We start from the raw sequence: 14,539 nt of genomic DNA, 5'->3' as shown, positions 1-14,539 counted from the left end.
TTTCAAAATTTACATTTTTCCTATCTGAAATATATTTTCATTTATAACAAAATTAAAATGACATGATATTTTACTCATAATCTAAAGTATATTTAAATCTAGCATTCTAAAGGGTTAAGTTAGAATAAAGAATAAAGGTCTTGGAAGTAGAAACTGTGAGTCCAAGGATTCTAAAGCAAGCACTCATCTATCCCAGTTGGTTTCTATTTAAAAAACTGGATTCCACTCCTATACAGTAAATAAAATTGTTCAGAAGCTGAGAAGTTTCTTGGCAAACGAACAACAACAAGAAAAAACCATAAAGGATCAAGTTTCCCACCTCCAGTGTTTTAATAAATCTTAAGGGAAAACAGCCTTTAATAAGCTCACCAAAGATGCAGCTGGTTCAGGTTTGTTTGTGGAACTGCAGCCAAAGTATGAAGATGACTCAGGAGCTGAACTCTGTAATGAGGCTGAATGTGGTGCATCCGGTAGCTGAACATCTCAAGAAGTGTGTGTAAGATTCCCCAGGCGTGGGACTTGAACACCGTCGGCAGAAGCTGACCTGGAGGAAGATAATTTAAGGTAGCAGTTACTAAAAGCTACTCATTAAGACATATTTGAAGAAAGTCACACTAAAATGTAAAGGTTCAGCTGTGAAAACACACACACACATGTATACACACATATTTTCCAAAATTTTTTTGATTATAAGGGGAAAAAACCCATATTCCAGTTATAATAGCAAACTTGCTTTCTTCCCTCTGGAATTACTATAACCTAACTGTAAACTTTTTCACTTTTGTTTATTAAATTACTTTTAGAAAGCTGTTTCCAACTTCTAAAGTACAAGGTTCACTTTTCAATACAAAAAAAAAAACCCCAAAAATTGTAGTACATCCACCCTATTTCCTCCCTCCTCCCAAGAAAGGGAGCTCTAAATTATCTGGAATTATCAGCTTTAAGTTATCTGGAAAGAAGAATTATTGTGGCTAAAATTAAAATTACAGTGTATTGTTATGAAATCACACTATTGGAATTACCATAATAGCCCAGTGTAGGAAAATTTTGTTTCCAGCCAGCCAAAGTTCTGCCAGAGGATAGGATTGCTCCCTTAGAGGAGAAACTATTTGTATGAGAATGTAGACCAAGGCTCTAACTTGCTTATAAGCTCCCTTTGCTTATCACTGTATTTAAAAATACAGTTCAAGCAGGCACCGCGGCTCTCTAGACTAATCCTCCACCTGCGGCGCCGGCACCCTGGGTTCTAGTCCCGGTTGGGGTGCCGGATTCTGTCCCAGTTGCTCCTCTTCCGGTCCAGCTTTCTGCTGTGGCCCGGGAGTGCAGTGGAGGATGGCCCAGGTCCTTGGCCCTGCACCTGCATGGGAGACCAGGAGGAAGCACCTGGCTCCTGGCTTCGGATCAGCGCAGTGCGCCGACCGAAGCAGCCACTTGGGGGGTGAACCAACGGAAAAAGGAAGACCTTTCTCTCCGTCTCTCTCTCTCTCTTTCTGTCTAACTCTGCCTGTCAAAAAAAAAATATATATGTATATAATAATAATACAGCTCGGGGTCGGCGCTGTGGCTCATTTGGTTAATCCTCTGCCTGTGGTGTTGGCATCCCACATGGGCCCCGGGTTCTAGTCCCGGTCGCTCTTATTCCAGTCCAGCTCTCTGCTGTGGCCCAGGAGGGCAGTGGAGGATGGCCCAGGTCCTTGGGCCCTGCATATGCATGGGAGACCAGGAGGAACCATCTGGCTCCTGGCTTCAGATTGGCGCAGTGCCAGCCGTAGCGGCCATTTGGAGAGTGAACCAACAGAAGGAAGACCTTTCTTTCTGTCTTTCTCTCACTGTCTATAACTCTACCTATCAAACAAATGACAAAAAAAAACAGTTCATTCCCCTGACCCTACACTTCCCAACCCTCCCTTTTGCTTTATTTTTCTCTTTTGTCTGTTTCACCTGACACCCTCAGTGTTTGATCTACTTGCTTTATTGTCTTATCCCTCACTTGTAGGAAAGGTCCAGGATGGCAATGACTTGTTCACTGCCATGTCCCCAGCACCCAGAAGAGTGTCTGCTGAACTAGTGAGTGGGTTAATGGTTACAAACATCAGAAAGTCCTCTTACTGATAAATCCTTTGATGCCCAAAGACTCTATTTCCATATAGACCAGTAAACGACTGTACGTTTCCACTAGAGCTGGAGCCAAAGCCACACTGGACTTTGCATGAGCAAGTTTTATAACCCTTGTTGCAATGCTATGAATAAGGCTGTGGAGGAATAAAAAAGGGAAGAAAATTAAAATACATCATTTTAAACACAAATACAGGAGTTACTCTACTTATCTGTGACTTAGTATATATCTGAACTTATGGCACTGTTTCATTTACTACACGTAAGTTGTACAGGACACTTGGAAATGATGCACAAACTAGAACCACAGACGAATCCTGAATTCCACGGTGTTTTTAATATGCACCTGAATCCCTCTGCTCATGGAAAAGCAAACTTTGAGTACAACTCATACAAGAATAAACCTGAAAGATGTAATAATTACATGTACTAAATAAGAGAGAAATTATGTAACTTTTGCCATAGAATTGCTTAATAAATCACTGCTAAATCTCAAAGGCTAGGTTCTAACAGGACTCTGTTCAAATTTGTCACACATGCAGGTGAAGCACATATATAATTCTATTACAATGTTTACCATTTGAAAAAGAGCTTGGTTTTTCTATTGATGCTCCAGCTGGAGACACAGATACATTGTTTTGGCCTGCAGTGTTTTACCTGAGATGATAGTGGCCTCAGTCCCTGTACACCTCTACACCTCTACACACACACACACACACACACACACCCCTCTAAAAGCACTAACATCACTTTGTGCTAGGCTTTGCTCATCTGTATTCTCAGTTGCTCCTAAGGGCACTTGAAATTGTAGAACCACCAACAGAGCCTTTTCTATTTTGCAGAAACTACTGCATCAATTCTAAACATGTTCCTGTATGTAATCAATAAAGTTAAAAGTCTTGTTCAGATCCCTAGACGCAGCAACTCTACTTGCAACAAATTAATGAAAATTTCATTATGGATGAGTACAAAGACAGACATGAAGAAGAGTCTTCACGGCCATCTTTCTAACGCTAGAACACTGCAAATAACCTTCAGTGTAAACAACGTGGAACTGAAAAATCATATATAGTCACACAAAAACCTTTATGGCAATTAAAAAATGCTTTTGAAGAACACTAGATCTGAAAAGATGTTTGAATATCATGGGAGAAAGGTGATTATAAAGCAGTATTTCAGGATGTGCTTGTTTTTGTCTTAAAAAACACAAACATTTATTAAATGACAGAAAAATAAACAGAAGAACACTTTTCAATGCTGATTCCTCATGAAAGCATTATGACATTGGTTTTAAGTTTATTTGTTTTATTTTAGAATTTTTATAATAAACAACATTCATTTTTGTAAGACAATACATTTCATTAGCCTTATAAAATACTACAGACCGTAAAATGCATATATAATAATGAAATCAAAATTTACACTATACTGAGATCAACTTGCTGTTATGAGCAAATAAATTAAAGAACATACCTCATTTTGGCATGAACTGTTAGTGAATCCAAGAGGTTCATTGGCAATGGAGTAATAGATCCTGAAGCCAAACAGCTGGTTCCAGGGAGAGGTATCCTCATAATTCCATTTCCATAAATAGTTTCTACCAGAGCTCCCATAGGTAGTGTAAAACATTCTGAATTTGTAGAGTATGCATTACATAATAGGGCAATTTTATAGTCATTCATCTGTAAACTTTTATTTCTCAGACTCTGCTGTAGAAACCTAAAAATTCAGATCCCATTAAAAAATTATTAAAAATTTCCATAAAGTTAACTTCCTTCTTATAAAAAAAAAAAGTTTTTTTCTTGCTCAGGATTGCTTTGGCTATTTGGGGTCTTTTGTGATTCCATATGAATTTTAGGGTTTTTTCCTAACTCTGTAAAGAATGCCATGGGTATTTTGGTAGGGATTGCACTGAATCTGTAAATTGTTTTAGGCAGTATAACATTTTAATGACATTGATTCTTCTGATTCATGAGCAAAGAATATCTTTCCAATTTTTTTGTATCCTTGATGATTTCTTTCATCAATATTTGATACTTTTCATTGTAGATATCTTTCACTTCTTTGGCTAAAATTATTTTTAAATATTTGATTTTTAAAATAAATTTTTTTTTTAGTTTTTAACAGATTCAATGTAGTATGTAGATACAATTCTACGAACATAAAAATATTCCTTTTTTCCCCCCTCCTCTTCTCTTCCTTCTGTCCTCCCTCTTTTTTTTTTTTTTTAGATAACATATTTTAAATCCGCATCACAGTAAAAGGGCTTAATGCTTCCCAAGTAAAAAGCAAAAAAATAAAAAAATCCCTAGTTTAGTGGGAATACAGACAACAGCTATAAACAATAATTGAGTGGAAAAATGACCATTTCACCCAAATAAAAGTAAATTTTAAAGTAATCACAGATCATTAAAACCATGTAACATTCTTCTTTTTTTTTTTTTTTTCTAAAGATTTACTTTTGTATTCGATAGAATTACAGAGAATGAAATCCTGCAACTGCTGGTTCACTTCCCAAGTGGCTACAATAACCAGGGCTGGGCCAAGCTGAAGCCAGGAGCCAGTAGCTTCATCTGGGTCTCCCACACAGGAGCAGGTCCCCAAGCACTTGGGCCATCCTCTGCTGTTTTCTCAGGCACATCAGCAAGGAGTTGGATAGGAATTAGAGCAGCTGGGACTAGAATCTGTGCCCATATGGGATGCTGGCAATGCAGACTGTGGCTTAACCTGATATGCCACAGCACTGGCCCCAGTATAACATTCTTAATTATTGGTTTGACAAAGGTATAATACAAGGTTTGACAAAACCATATTTACTGAATACTAATACCCACAGACATTTCTTCTTGGTTCCCCACCCCCCCAAATTTTAGTTCCCATATGTAAGGGAGAATATGTGCTATTTGTCTTCCTGAGCCTGGCTTTTCACTCAACATTTTGTCCTGCAGTTGTATCCATTTTGCTGTAAATGGTAGAATTTCATTCTTTTTTATAGTTGAATAATATTCCATTGTGTAAGTACACATTTTCTTTATCCATTCATATGATGATGGACACCTTGGTGGATTCCAAATTTTGGCTACCGTGAGCAGTGCTGCTATAATCATGGTGGTGCAGGTATCTCTAATACATTGTGTTCAAGTCTTTTAGGTATATACCTAATAGTGAGTGGACTGCTGGATCATGTGGCAAGTCTATTTCCAGGTTTTAAGAAATCTCCACCTTGTTTCCCACAGTAGCTACACTAGTTTGCATTCCCACTACTTTGTCCCTATCCTCACCAGCATTTATGTTTTGGATTTTAGCTATTATGAAAGGGGTAAGGTGATATCTCATCGTGGTTTTGACTTGCATTTTCCTGATGGCTAATGATGCTGAACATTCTTTCATGTATTTGTTGGCCATTTGTATTTCTTCTTTTGAAAACCGTCTACTGAAGTCCTTTGCCCATTCCTCACCTGGATTGGTTGATTTTTGTTGTTGAGTTTTTTTTTAGTTGCTAATATTTGGGAGATTGATTCTTTGTAGGAGAGGTAGTTTTCAAATATTTTTTCCTAATCTATTGAATATCTCTTCACTCTGTTATCATTTCCTTTGCTATGCAAAAACTTCTGAGCTTCATATAGTCCTATTTCTTTAGTTTCTCTTTTGTTGCCAGTGCTCTGGGGGTCTTATCCAAGAAGTCATCCCCTACACCAAAGTCTTGGAGTGTTTCCTCTACATTTTCTTCCAGTAGCTTCATAGTCTCAGGTCTTCAATTTAGGTCTCTGACCCATCTTGAGTTGGTTTTTTTTATATGGTGAGAGGCATATATCTAATTTCATTTTTCTACATATATACATCCAGTGTTGCCAGCACCACTGTTGAAGAGATCATCCTTACTTCACTGTACGGTCTGAGCAGTTTTGTCAAAAATTTCTGGGCTCTCTATTCTGTTTCATTAATCTGCCTATCTGTTTTTATGACAGTACCATGATGTTTTATTTACTAAAGCTTAGTAGTATGCTTTGAAATCAGGTATTGTGATCCTTTTAGCTTGATTTTTCTTGTATCGGGTCTCTTTGACTCTTCTAAGTCTTTTGTCATTCCATATGAACTTCAGGATTGCTTTCTCTGGTTCTGTAAAGAATGTCATTGGTATTTTGATAGGAAGTGAACTGAATTTGTAGATTGCTTTGGATAGCAAGATTTTAAAATATATATATGTATATATATATTATTTATATATATGTATAAATACATGCTTTTTTTTCTTTAAAGATGTATTTATTTATTTGAAAGGCAGAGTTACAGAGAGGCAGAGGCAGAGACAGACAGAAGGATCTTCCATCCATTGGTTTACTCCCCGCAACGACCAGAACCAGGCCGATGCAAAGCCAGGAGCCAGGAGCTTCTTCTGAGTATCCCACATGGATGCAAGAGCCCAAGGACGTGGGCCATCTTCTACCGCTTTCCTAGGCCATAGCAGAGAGATGGATTGGAAGTGAAGCAGCCAGGACTCAAACTAGTGCCTGACTGGGATGCCAGCACTGCAGGCAGTGGCTTTACCCACTATACCACAGCACCAGCCCCAGTAAGACATTTTAATAATGTTGAGTCTTCCAACTGATGAGCAAGGAATATCTTCCAATTTTTTTATGCCCTTGGTGACTTCTTCCAACATTTGGTATTTTTCATTGTAGGGATCTTTTACCTCTTTGGTTAAATTTATTATTAAATATTTGATATTTTTTGTGGCTACTGTGAATGGGATTTCTTTCTTGAATTCTCTTCTGTGAGTTCATCATTAGCATACAAAAAAGATACTGTTTTGTGTATTTATTTTGTAACCTGCAACTTTACTGAACTGGTTTACCAATTCTAACAGTTTTTTGGCAGAGTGTTTAGGTTTTCCAATTAACAACATCATGTCATCTGCAAATATAGACAATTTGACTTCTTTTCCAATTTTGATGCCCTTTGTTTGTTCCTAACTGCCCTTGCAAAAACTTCCAGTATTATATTGAATAAGAGTGGTCAAAGTGGACATCCTTGCCTTGTTCCAGATCTTAGGAGAACAGATTACTCAGGTACAAAAAAGAATGAAATTCTACCATTTGCAGCAAATTGGATGCAACTGGAGGATATCATATTGAGTCAAATAAGCTGGACTCAGAAAGACAAATACTAAACGTTCTCCCTTATATGCAGGAGCTAAAATTAAAAAAAAAGAAAGAATGTCTGTGTCTGGGTATATAAGTATTGCTGCAAATTTAGTTTTGTAAAACTTTGTTTTGTAACTTTGTCAAAACAATGGCTAAGAGTGTTATACTACTATAGTTTTAATGATCTGTGATTACTTAAAATTTACTATATATAGGTTAAATGGTCATTATTCCATTCAACTACTATTTAGAGCTGTGTCTATATTCCTACTAAACTAGAGTCTTTTTGCTTTTTACTTGTTAACCTTCTTATTTGGTTTAGTATTAAGCCTTTTTACTGTAATGTAATTTTAAAACATGTTATCACAAAAACTGAAAAAAAAAAAAGGAAGAAAGAAAAAGGGAGGGAGGGAGAGAATGGCAGGGAGGAAGGAAGGTAGGAAGGGTATAACATTATGTTCTTGGAACTATAACTACAGATCACATTAATTAAATCTATTAAAAACTAGAAATTAAAATAAACATTTTTTTAAAAGTTCAACTTTATATAACTATTTACTATCTTTATTCCTATAACTATTACAGTTTCTGTTTGAAATGGAAAGTAGAAATACACACAAAAATTTGGGTAACATTTCAAAAGAAAATTATAAGATAAATATAAGTCAGTTATAAGTTAAAAAAAGAGTAGTTGGTAAGTACATATTACCTATATAAGGCTGTATTAGGCTAAGTCTTAAAGAATGAAGAAATAACTCACTAATCTATGAACTAGGTCCCCACCTATTGTGGCTTAAACATAGCAATATGCCTTCATTAAAGATATATGGAAAGGGGCTGGCGCTATGGTGTAGCAGGTAAAGCCACTGCCTGCAGTGCCGGCATCCCATATAGGCGCCGGTTTGAGTCCAGGCTGCTCAATTTCTGATTCAGCTCTCTGCTATGGCCTGGGAAAGCAGTAGAAGATGGCCCACGTGGGAGACCTAGAAGAGGCTCCTGGCTCCTGGCTTTGGATCAGCGCAGCTCCAGCTTTTACAGTCAACTGGGAAGTGAATCAGCAGATTGAAGACCTCTCTTTTTCTCTCTCTGACCTCTCCTGACTTCCCAATCAGTAAATAAATCTTAAAAAAATAAATAAGTAAATACATCTTTAAAAAAAAAAAAAGATATATGAAAAGATGGATAAGGCGTGTCTCATAAAATGAAAGTCAAATGAAATATGAGGTTTGACTACCCTATAGTTTCCAATGAAGATATGACACAGTCTTTCTCAGAAATTCAAGGTGTTCCTAGCTATTTCTAGTACCCTGAATTGAAGTACAGTCCTATTTAAGAAGATGATTTAAGATGACTCTTTGAATCATCACAGGTGTGGCAGAGACGTAAGGGAGCATGCCAGCCAGATCATGCCATCAGTGCCATCTGGCAGCCCACAGAGTGAAAGCTATCTCAAGTCAGACTGTGTTCCAAACCCAAGTACTTGAGAAATCTGGTAACATCTTCATATTAACAAAAGTTAATACTCTTCAATTACATTAATAACTTAAATATTTATTTATCTATTTTATTTGAAAGTCAGAATGACAGAGAGAGGTGGAGAGTGACAGAGAGATCTTCCATCAATTGGTTTACTCCCCAAATGGCTGCAACAGCCAGGTCTGGGTCAGGCTGAAGCCAGCAGCCAGAAACTCCATTCTGGTTTCCCACATGAGCAACAGAAGCCCAAGCAGTTAAACCAACCTCCCCTGTCTTCCCAGGGACATTAGAAGGAAACTGGATCATAAGTGGAGCAGCTGGGACTCAACCCAGCACTCTGACAAGAAATGCCAGTATCACAAACTGTGGCTCAACCTGCCGTAACACAATGGTGGCCCCTTAAAAAATAACTTTAAATGGTAACATGTAAAAATGAAGATCAGCCTTGAAAATTAAAAACAAATCTATACATCTAACAGGATTAGTTAATCTAGTTTTCTAAGGCAGGCACTGATTAATTTCTTCTGTTATGACACACAAATTAAATATTCATCCTGATCTCCAGTGGGTGTGGAGTGAAATTTACAAATTTCACACAAACACTGAGAGCAATGATAGCCTACAATCAACTTCATTTGATTATTTTAGAGGCAGAGAGAAAGAAATAAAGAGTGAGAAAGCGAGAAATGCAAGAGCTCATATCTGCTGGGATTGGCCCAGACTGCAACTAGCAACTGGGTACTCAATCCAGGACTCCAGTGTGGGTGGCAGGAAACCATCGCTGCTGCCTCCCAAGGTCAGCATTAGCAGGAAGCTAAAGTCAGGAGCTGGAACCAGTGTTAGGTGTTTAATCTAGGCACTATGATATGGGATTCGGAAATCGTAACCACCAGGCTAAATGTTTACCTCACCCTACTCCACCATTTACTAAACAAGAAAATTGTGAACTTACTCATGATGAAGCCTTAGGGAATGAGGTATTGGAATCTGCAGCTTAGAGTTGTCATTTTGGGCTTTTCTATTGAGGTGAATCCAAATACAAGTCATAGCAAAGGCATGAGTTGACTGGGGTTTGTTAATATCAGGAACTGGGATACACTGAAAAATAAAAATTTGTAGATTATAAGAAAGGGAAGAATTACATATTATATAATACTTTTCTGCTATTTCTTTTTAAAAATTACATTTCAATTTGGCACCAAAGGCTCTTTGACTACTCAACAACCCACATTAAAAGGCCTAACAGCCATAAAAATTTGAAACTCTTACAAAAGGTTTTATTCGGCATGTTTTTACTTGCAAAGACAGTAACATAAATTCATAGGTGTTTAATTATATTTTCCTACTATTAAAAGCAGTCTTCAATTAAAATCATTTTTAAATTTAAATCTTTTAGACTTATAATTTTGATTTACAAAGTTTGTAAGAATATTTTTAAAAAATCAAAGGCCAATTCCTAAGTCTCTCTTAGTTGCTTATTCCATTCATTTACATTAAGTATACCTTTCCCTAAAGCCTTAATAATTTTATTAATAAACAAATCAAACCTGTAAAAACATCTGTTCACATTCAACATGTCAGTTTTATAAATTTCTGCTCTACAATAAAGATGTTGTTAAACAATTGGTACATCCAATATTTTAATTTTGTTATAGCAGCATGTTTTATTTTAAGATTCAGAGATTACTTAAACTGATAAAGACACTCAAAGATAAAATCAGTTTCATTCAAGAGTGTGCCATATACTGATCATCTACAATCCCGACTGGCCAAAATTTTAAATTCAACAGCCCTTCTTTAATGGTAAAAATAAGCATATGATCACTTCTGAAAATTATTTTGTCAGAGATGTTCACTATTACATAACATTTCTGGCACTATACCCGGTACCTTTATCATAATTATGACAGTAGTCAAGTTTCCTGTAAATAGTAGCATTTTCTATGGGAAAATAAGTCAATAAAAATTGGTTCATTTATTAACAAGCCAAATATGCTTCTATGGAACCTCTCCCCAAAGTTCTTGAAGCTCTGATGTATTGACTTTGGTCTGTCCTTATTGTAAAACGTGTCAACAAATATTTTTGCAGAGTTAACACTAAAACTACAAATTGGTGACACCTTAAAGGCACAGTAGGAGAACTGTCTGTTCCTTCAGTGTCCTGTCACTAGACGTATATAAAAATTATACTTTTGATATAAATGAAATCTAAATCTTAAAAGTTAATATTAGAAAATGTTATTGTAATATACTAGAAATAGAATTTCTAAGTCTTGTATATACTTTCACAAACAAAAACCTGAGAAATATGTAACCTAAATAACCACATTAAACATATTGACATGGATGATATGGATGTCTATAATTTGATTTAAAATTGTTCATCATTAACAACAAAAACATAAGAAACATGAAATAAGAATATTTCTTGGTGATAGGTTCGTAGGAGTTTATTCTACTTTTTGTGTGTGCTGAAATTATTCATAATAAAATATTCCTAAAAAATGGCAATCAAAATACATTACATTTTACTCAGACATCTTATGAGGGGACATACTGAGACTCAATTAGAAACAAACAAAAAAAGAGGTATTAACAAGATAGTGTTGTTATCTAGCCATTCAATGATTGGCACAGATTAAAATAACATTTAGTGCTTCTAAAAATCATAGAACTCCTGAAAATGTAGAGGAGCTTGTTAAGCAAGATATTCAATGTGATTTAGGAAAAAGTTTAAAAATAATTTATCTCAATTTCTTCACTAAACATATGAGCGAACTAATATCAAAAGCGACTAAATGCCCATCCTATGATCATGGCTGGTCAAATTCTCACAAAATCACAGTAAAATCTTAAATGTAAATCAAACATAATTTACTCATCACATTGTTAAGTACTCAGTAAAACTTACTTCTTTTTCTGGATACAGCAGATCGAAGAGTTTCATGACAGGGAGAAAATCAGCTAGTGCATTTTTCTGAATACTTCCAGAAATGAACTGCAGGAGTACCCACATCAGATGATCTCTGCCTTTAATCAGTCCTCGCCCTGCTAACTACAAAAGATGTTTAAATACAGGTGTATTCCTGGTTATTTAAAGAGAATGAGGTAGGAAATTTGTTTGCTTATTTGTTATTTATTTAAGTATTTATCTGAAAGTCAGAGTTACAGAGAGAGAGATCTGCCATCTGCTGGTTCACTCCCTAGATGGCCACAATCACCAGGACTGGGCCAAGAGCTTCTTTTAGGTTTCCCACATGGGTGGCAGGGGCCCAAATACTTGGGTCATCTGCTGCTGCTTTTCCCAAGCCATTAGCAGGGAGCTGGATTTGAAGTGGAGCAGCTGGGACACCAACTAGTGCCATATGGGATGCTGGCATCCTAGGCAGTGGTTTACCCATTATACCACAATGCTGGTACCTATTTATTTATTTCTAAAGAGAAACTCTAGTTTCTGCTATTAGGAAGCACCTAATTTGACACTTGTAGGACACCACACAAAGCTACTTGCTAAATTATTTTAATACTATATATAATTTATATTTATTATTTATATTTATATTTATAATATATAAATTTTATATTTAGATATTATATTTTATTTTTATTATATATAAATTCTTTCCTGTTTCCTAACACAACTATGCTTTAGAACACAATTAAATGGACCATCTGTGTGTGAGAATCAAGTTTAATATGGTATTATTAAAATATGTCATCAGAACATGAGGAATATTTTATTAAACAATAGCATTTTTTAAAAATGTAAAATCCTCATCATAAAACTTTTCTTGGTTTCCTGTAAATAACAGAAATTAATACAGTGGTGGTAGAAGCACCGTGGTTAAAAGAATGTTTAACAACTTATATGAAAATAATTCCCCCAAATAATCCATGCTATAGAGATGGTGTAAGTATAACAGATTTTATTTTATTTCCACTCAACATGTCTGAAACCTTATGACTAAAGCGAACACTTCCCACAACTTACTCTTCCACATTTCTTCCCTTTTATGGGTCATTGTCCTACTTTCCATTCATCACACAAACAGAAAGCGAGAGAGCCTAGCTTCTTGCTACTCCTTCCAGTATCAGTCAGTTACGAAGTCCTATTCAACCTCTTCAGCAAATCTGGTCTCTGGCTTCTCCTCTGTCCTACTCATGTCTCCTCTAGGCCTTCAGCATCTTTTATCTAGTCACTGCAATACCTCCCTTATTCATGTCCTGGCCTCTAGTTTTGTCTCCTCTTAACATCACCATCTTCCCACCAACTTGCTTCTGATAATTTCATTTCTTCCAACATAGCTTCCAAAAGAAAAAGCAAAGCTACTAAAATGCATGACTCCATAGAAATTCTCATGTCTTTCTTTGCCTTCCCGATCTCATCCACATTCCTCTACCTCCAACTTTTTTAAACATTTATTTATTTGAAAGGCAAAGAGTGAGAGAAAGGGAAAAAGACAAAGTGCGATCTTCTATCTGCTGGTTCACTCCTCAACTGGCTACAACAGCTGGGGGAGAGCAAAGCTGAAGCCAAGAACCAAGAAATCCATCCTCCCACATGGCTGGCATACACTCTGGACTTGAGCCGTCATCTGCTGGTTCCCAGGTACATTAGCAGGAAACTGAATTGGAAGCTGAAGCCGAGGCAGGATTGATCTCTGATATGGGATGTGGGTGTCTCAAGAGGTGGCTTAATATAGTACCACAATGCCCACATTTCCCCTTCCTCGAGTTCTTGTATCTTTCTATCCTACTTCAAATGATGATCTTATTGTTATGGAATTGTTTTCCTATCTTTTCTTCTTGGCAAATTACTATTTGTCTTTCAAGTATTAAAGGTCTCATTGATAAAGCTACACCTGATATCTTTGGTAGAGACTACTCCTTTTTATTCCCACTGCAGGGACATATGTGTCCACTATGGCAGCTATCACATCGTAATATCACTGTTTATACTACATATATCTTCTCTAGTGACCTACTCTTCAAGGGGGTACTGCAGTGCCTTTTCATCTTGAATCCCCTAGCCCTCGCACAATGAATAGAGACCAAGTGACTGAATCCAAGTTCACAGTGACAAGAAAGTGAAAAGTTAAGAAACCACAAAAGCTAATACTCATATTCTCTAAAACATAGTAATCAAGAGATCAAGTTGCTCTGACCTACAGGTTTAGTACTACATACCTTCTGATGCAGAGAAAGGACCATATGCGGAAAACTGGCAAACTGGAAAAGCACAAAGAAAATGAGCTGACTGGAGAGATGCTGCCACAGGAGCTGGCTCGTCCCACCATCGTCAAACTTCTCCTCGGTTTCAGATCGCTCCATGGCATAAACTACCAGATCCACCAACTGGTCCTCCAGCACAGGGCAGCGCTGCTTGTGCTGTAGGGCAGAGATTAGATACAGTATTCCAAAAGCCTCCCGGTTAGTTTCAGAAGTTACCAGTTAATGGGCATTAATTGTAACAAGAGGCTGAGAAGCATGGAATGAAGTTGAACTCAAGGTTAGATCTGTCTATTAAAGCTGCATCACGTTATATCATAGAGGATGAGTTTCAGGTCAAAAATCATTTTTTCAGGTTATCCACAAAATAGACTTCTCACTAATTTTTGATTTCCACCATGGACATCATTGCTTTCATCTGATACAGGGCATAGTAGGGTAGAAAATTTTGTTATTTATCCTTGAAAAAAGTTAACATTTTAAAAGGCATATGAAATGGGATATCTATGGTAATCTTGCAGTCTAACTCAAAAGATGAACAGCTTGAATTTCCAGGGATCAAAAAGCTGAGATAG

At 36.6% G+C, this 14,539-nt stretch overlaps 1 protein-coding gene across 3 annotated transcripts in view; it reads right to left on the bottom strand.

Moving 5' to 3' along the window:
• Positions 1-14,539, bottom strand: part of MED23 (mediator complex subunit 23) — a 51,164-nt gene that overhangs the window by 19,698 nt on the left and 16,927 nt on the right. For all 3 annotated transcript variants that reach the window (XM_089332673.1, XM_089332674.1, XM_089332675.1), the window contains 6 exons: positions 13,923-14,123; positions 11,647-11,790; positions 9,688-9,833; positions 3,589-3,834; positions 2,110-2,252; positions 370-544 (listed from right to left, as the gene is read on the bottom strand). In XM_089332673.1, coding sequence (XP_089188799.1) covers positions 370-544; positions 2,110-2,252; positions 3,589-3,834; positions 9,688-9,833; positions 11,647-11,790; positions 13,923-14,123 — 1,055 coding nt within the window. The remainder of the gene's footprint in view (positions 1-369; positions 545-2,109; positions 2,253-3,588; positions 3,835-9,687; positions 9,834-11,646; positions 11,791-13,922; positions 14,124-14,539) is intronic.

The sequence above is a fragment of the Oryctolagus cuniculus genome, chromosome 5, assembly GCF_051225735.1.
Source record: "Oryctolagus cuniculus isolate XC-2025 breed Fujian yellow rabbit chromosome 5, ASM5122573v1, whole genome shotgun sequence".
Classification (NCBI taxonomy): domain Eukaryota; kingdom Metazoa; phylum Chordata; class Mammalia; order Lagomorpha; family Leporidae; genus Oryctolagus; species Oryctolagus cuniculus.
The sequence above is the reverse complement of the archived record's forward strand: the minus strand, read 5'-3'. Positions and strand labels throughout refer to the sequence as shown.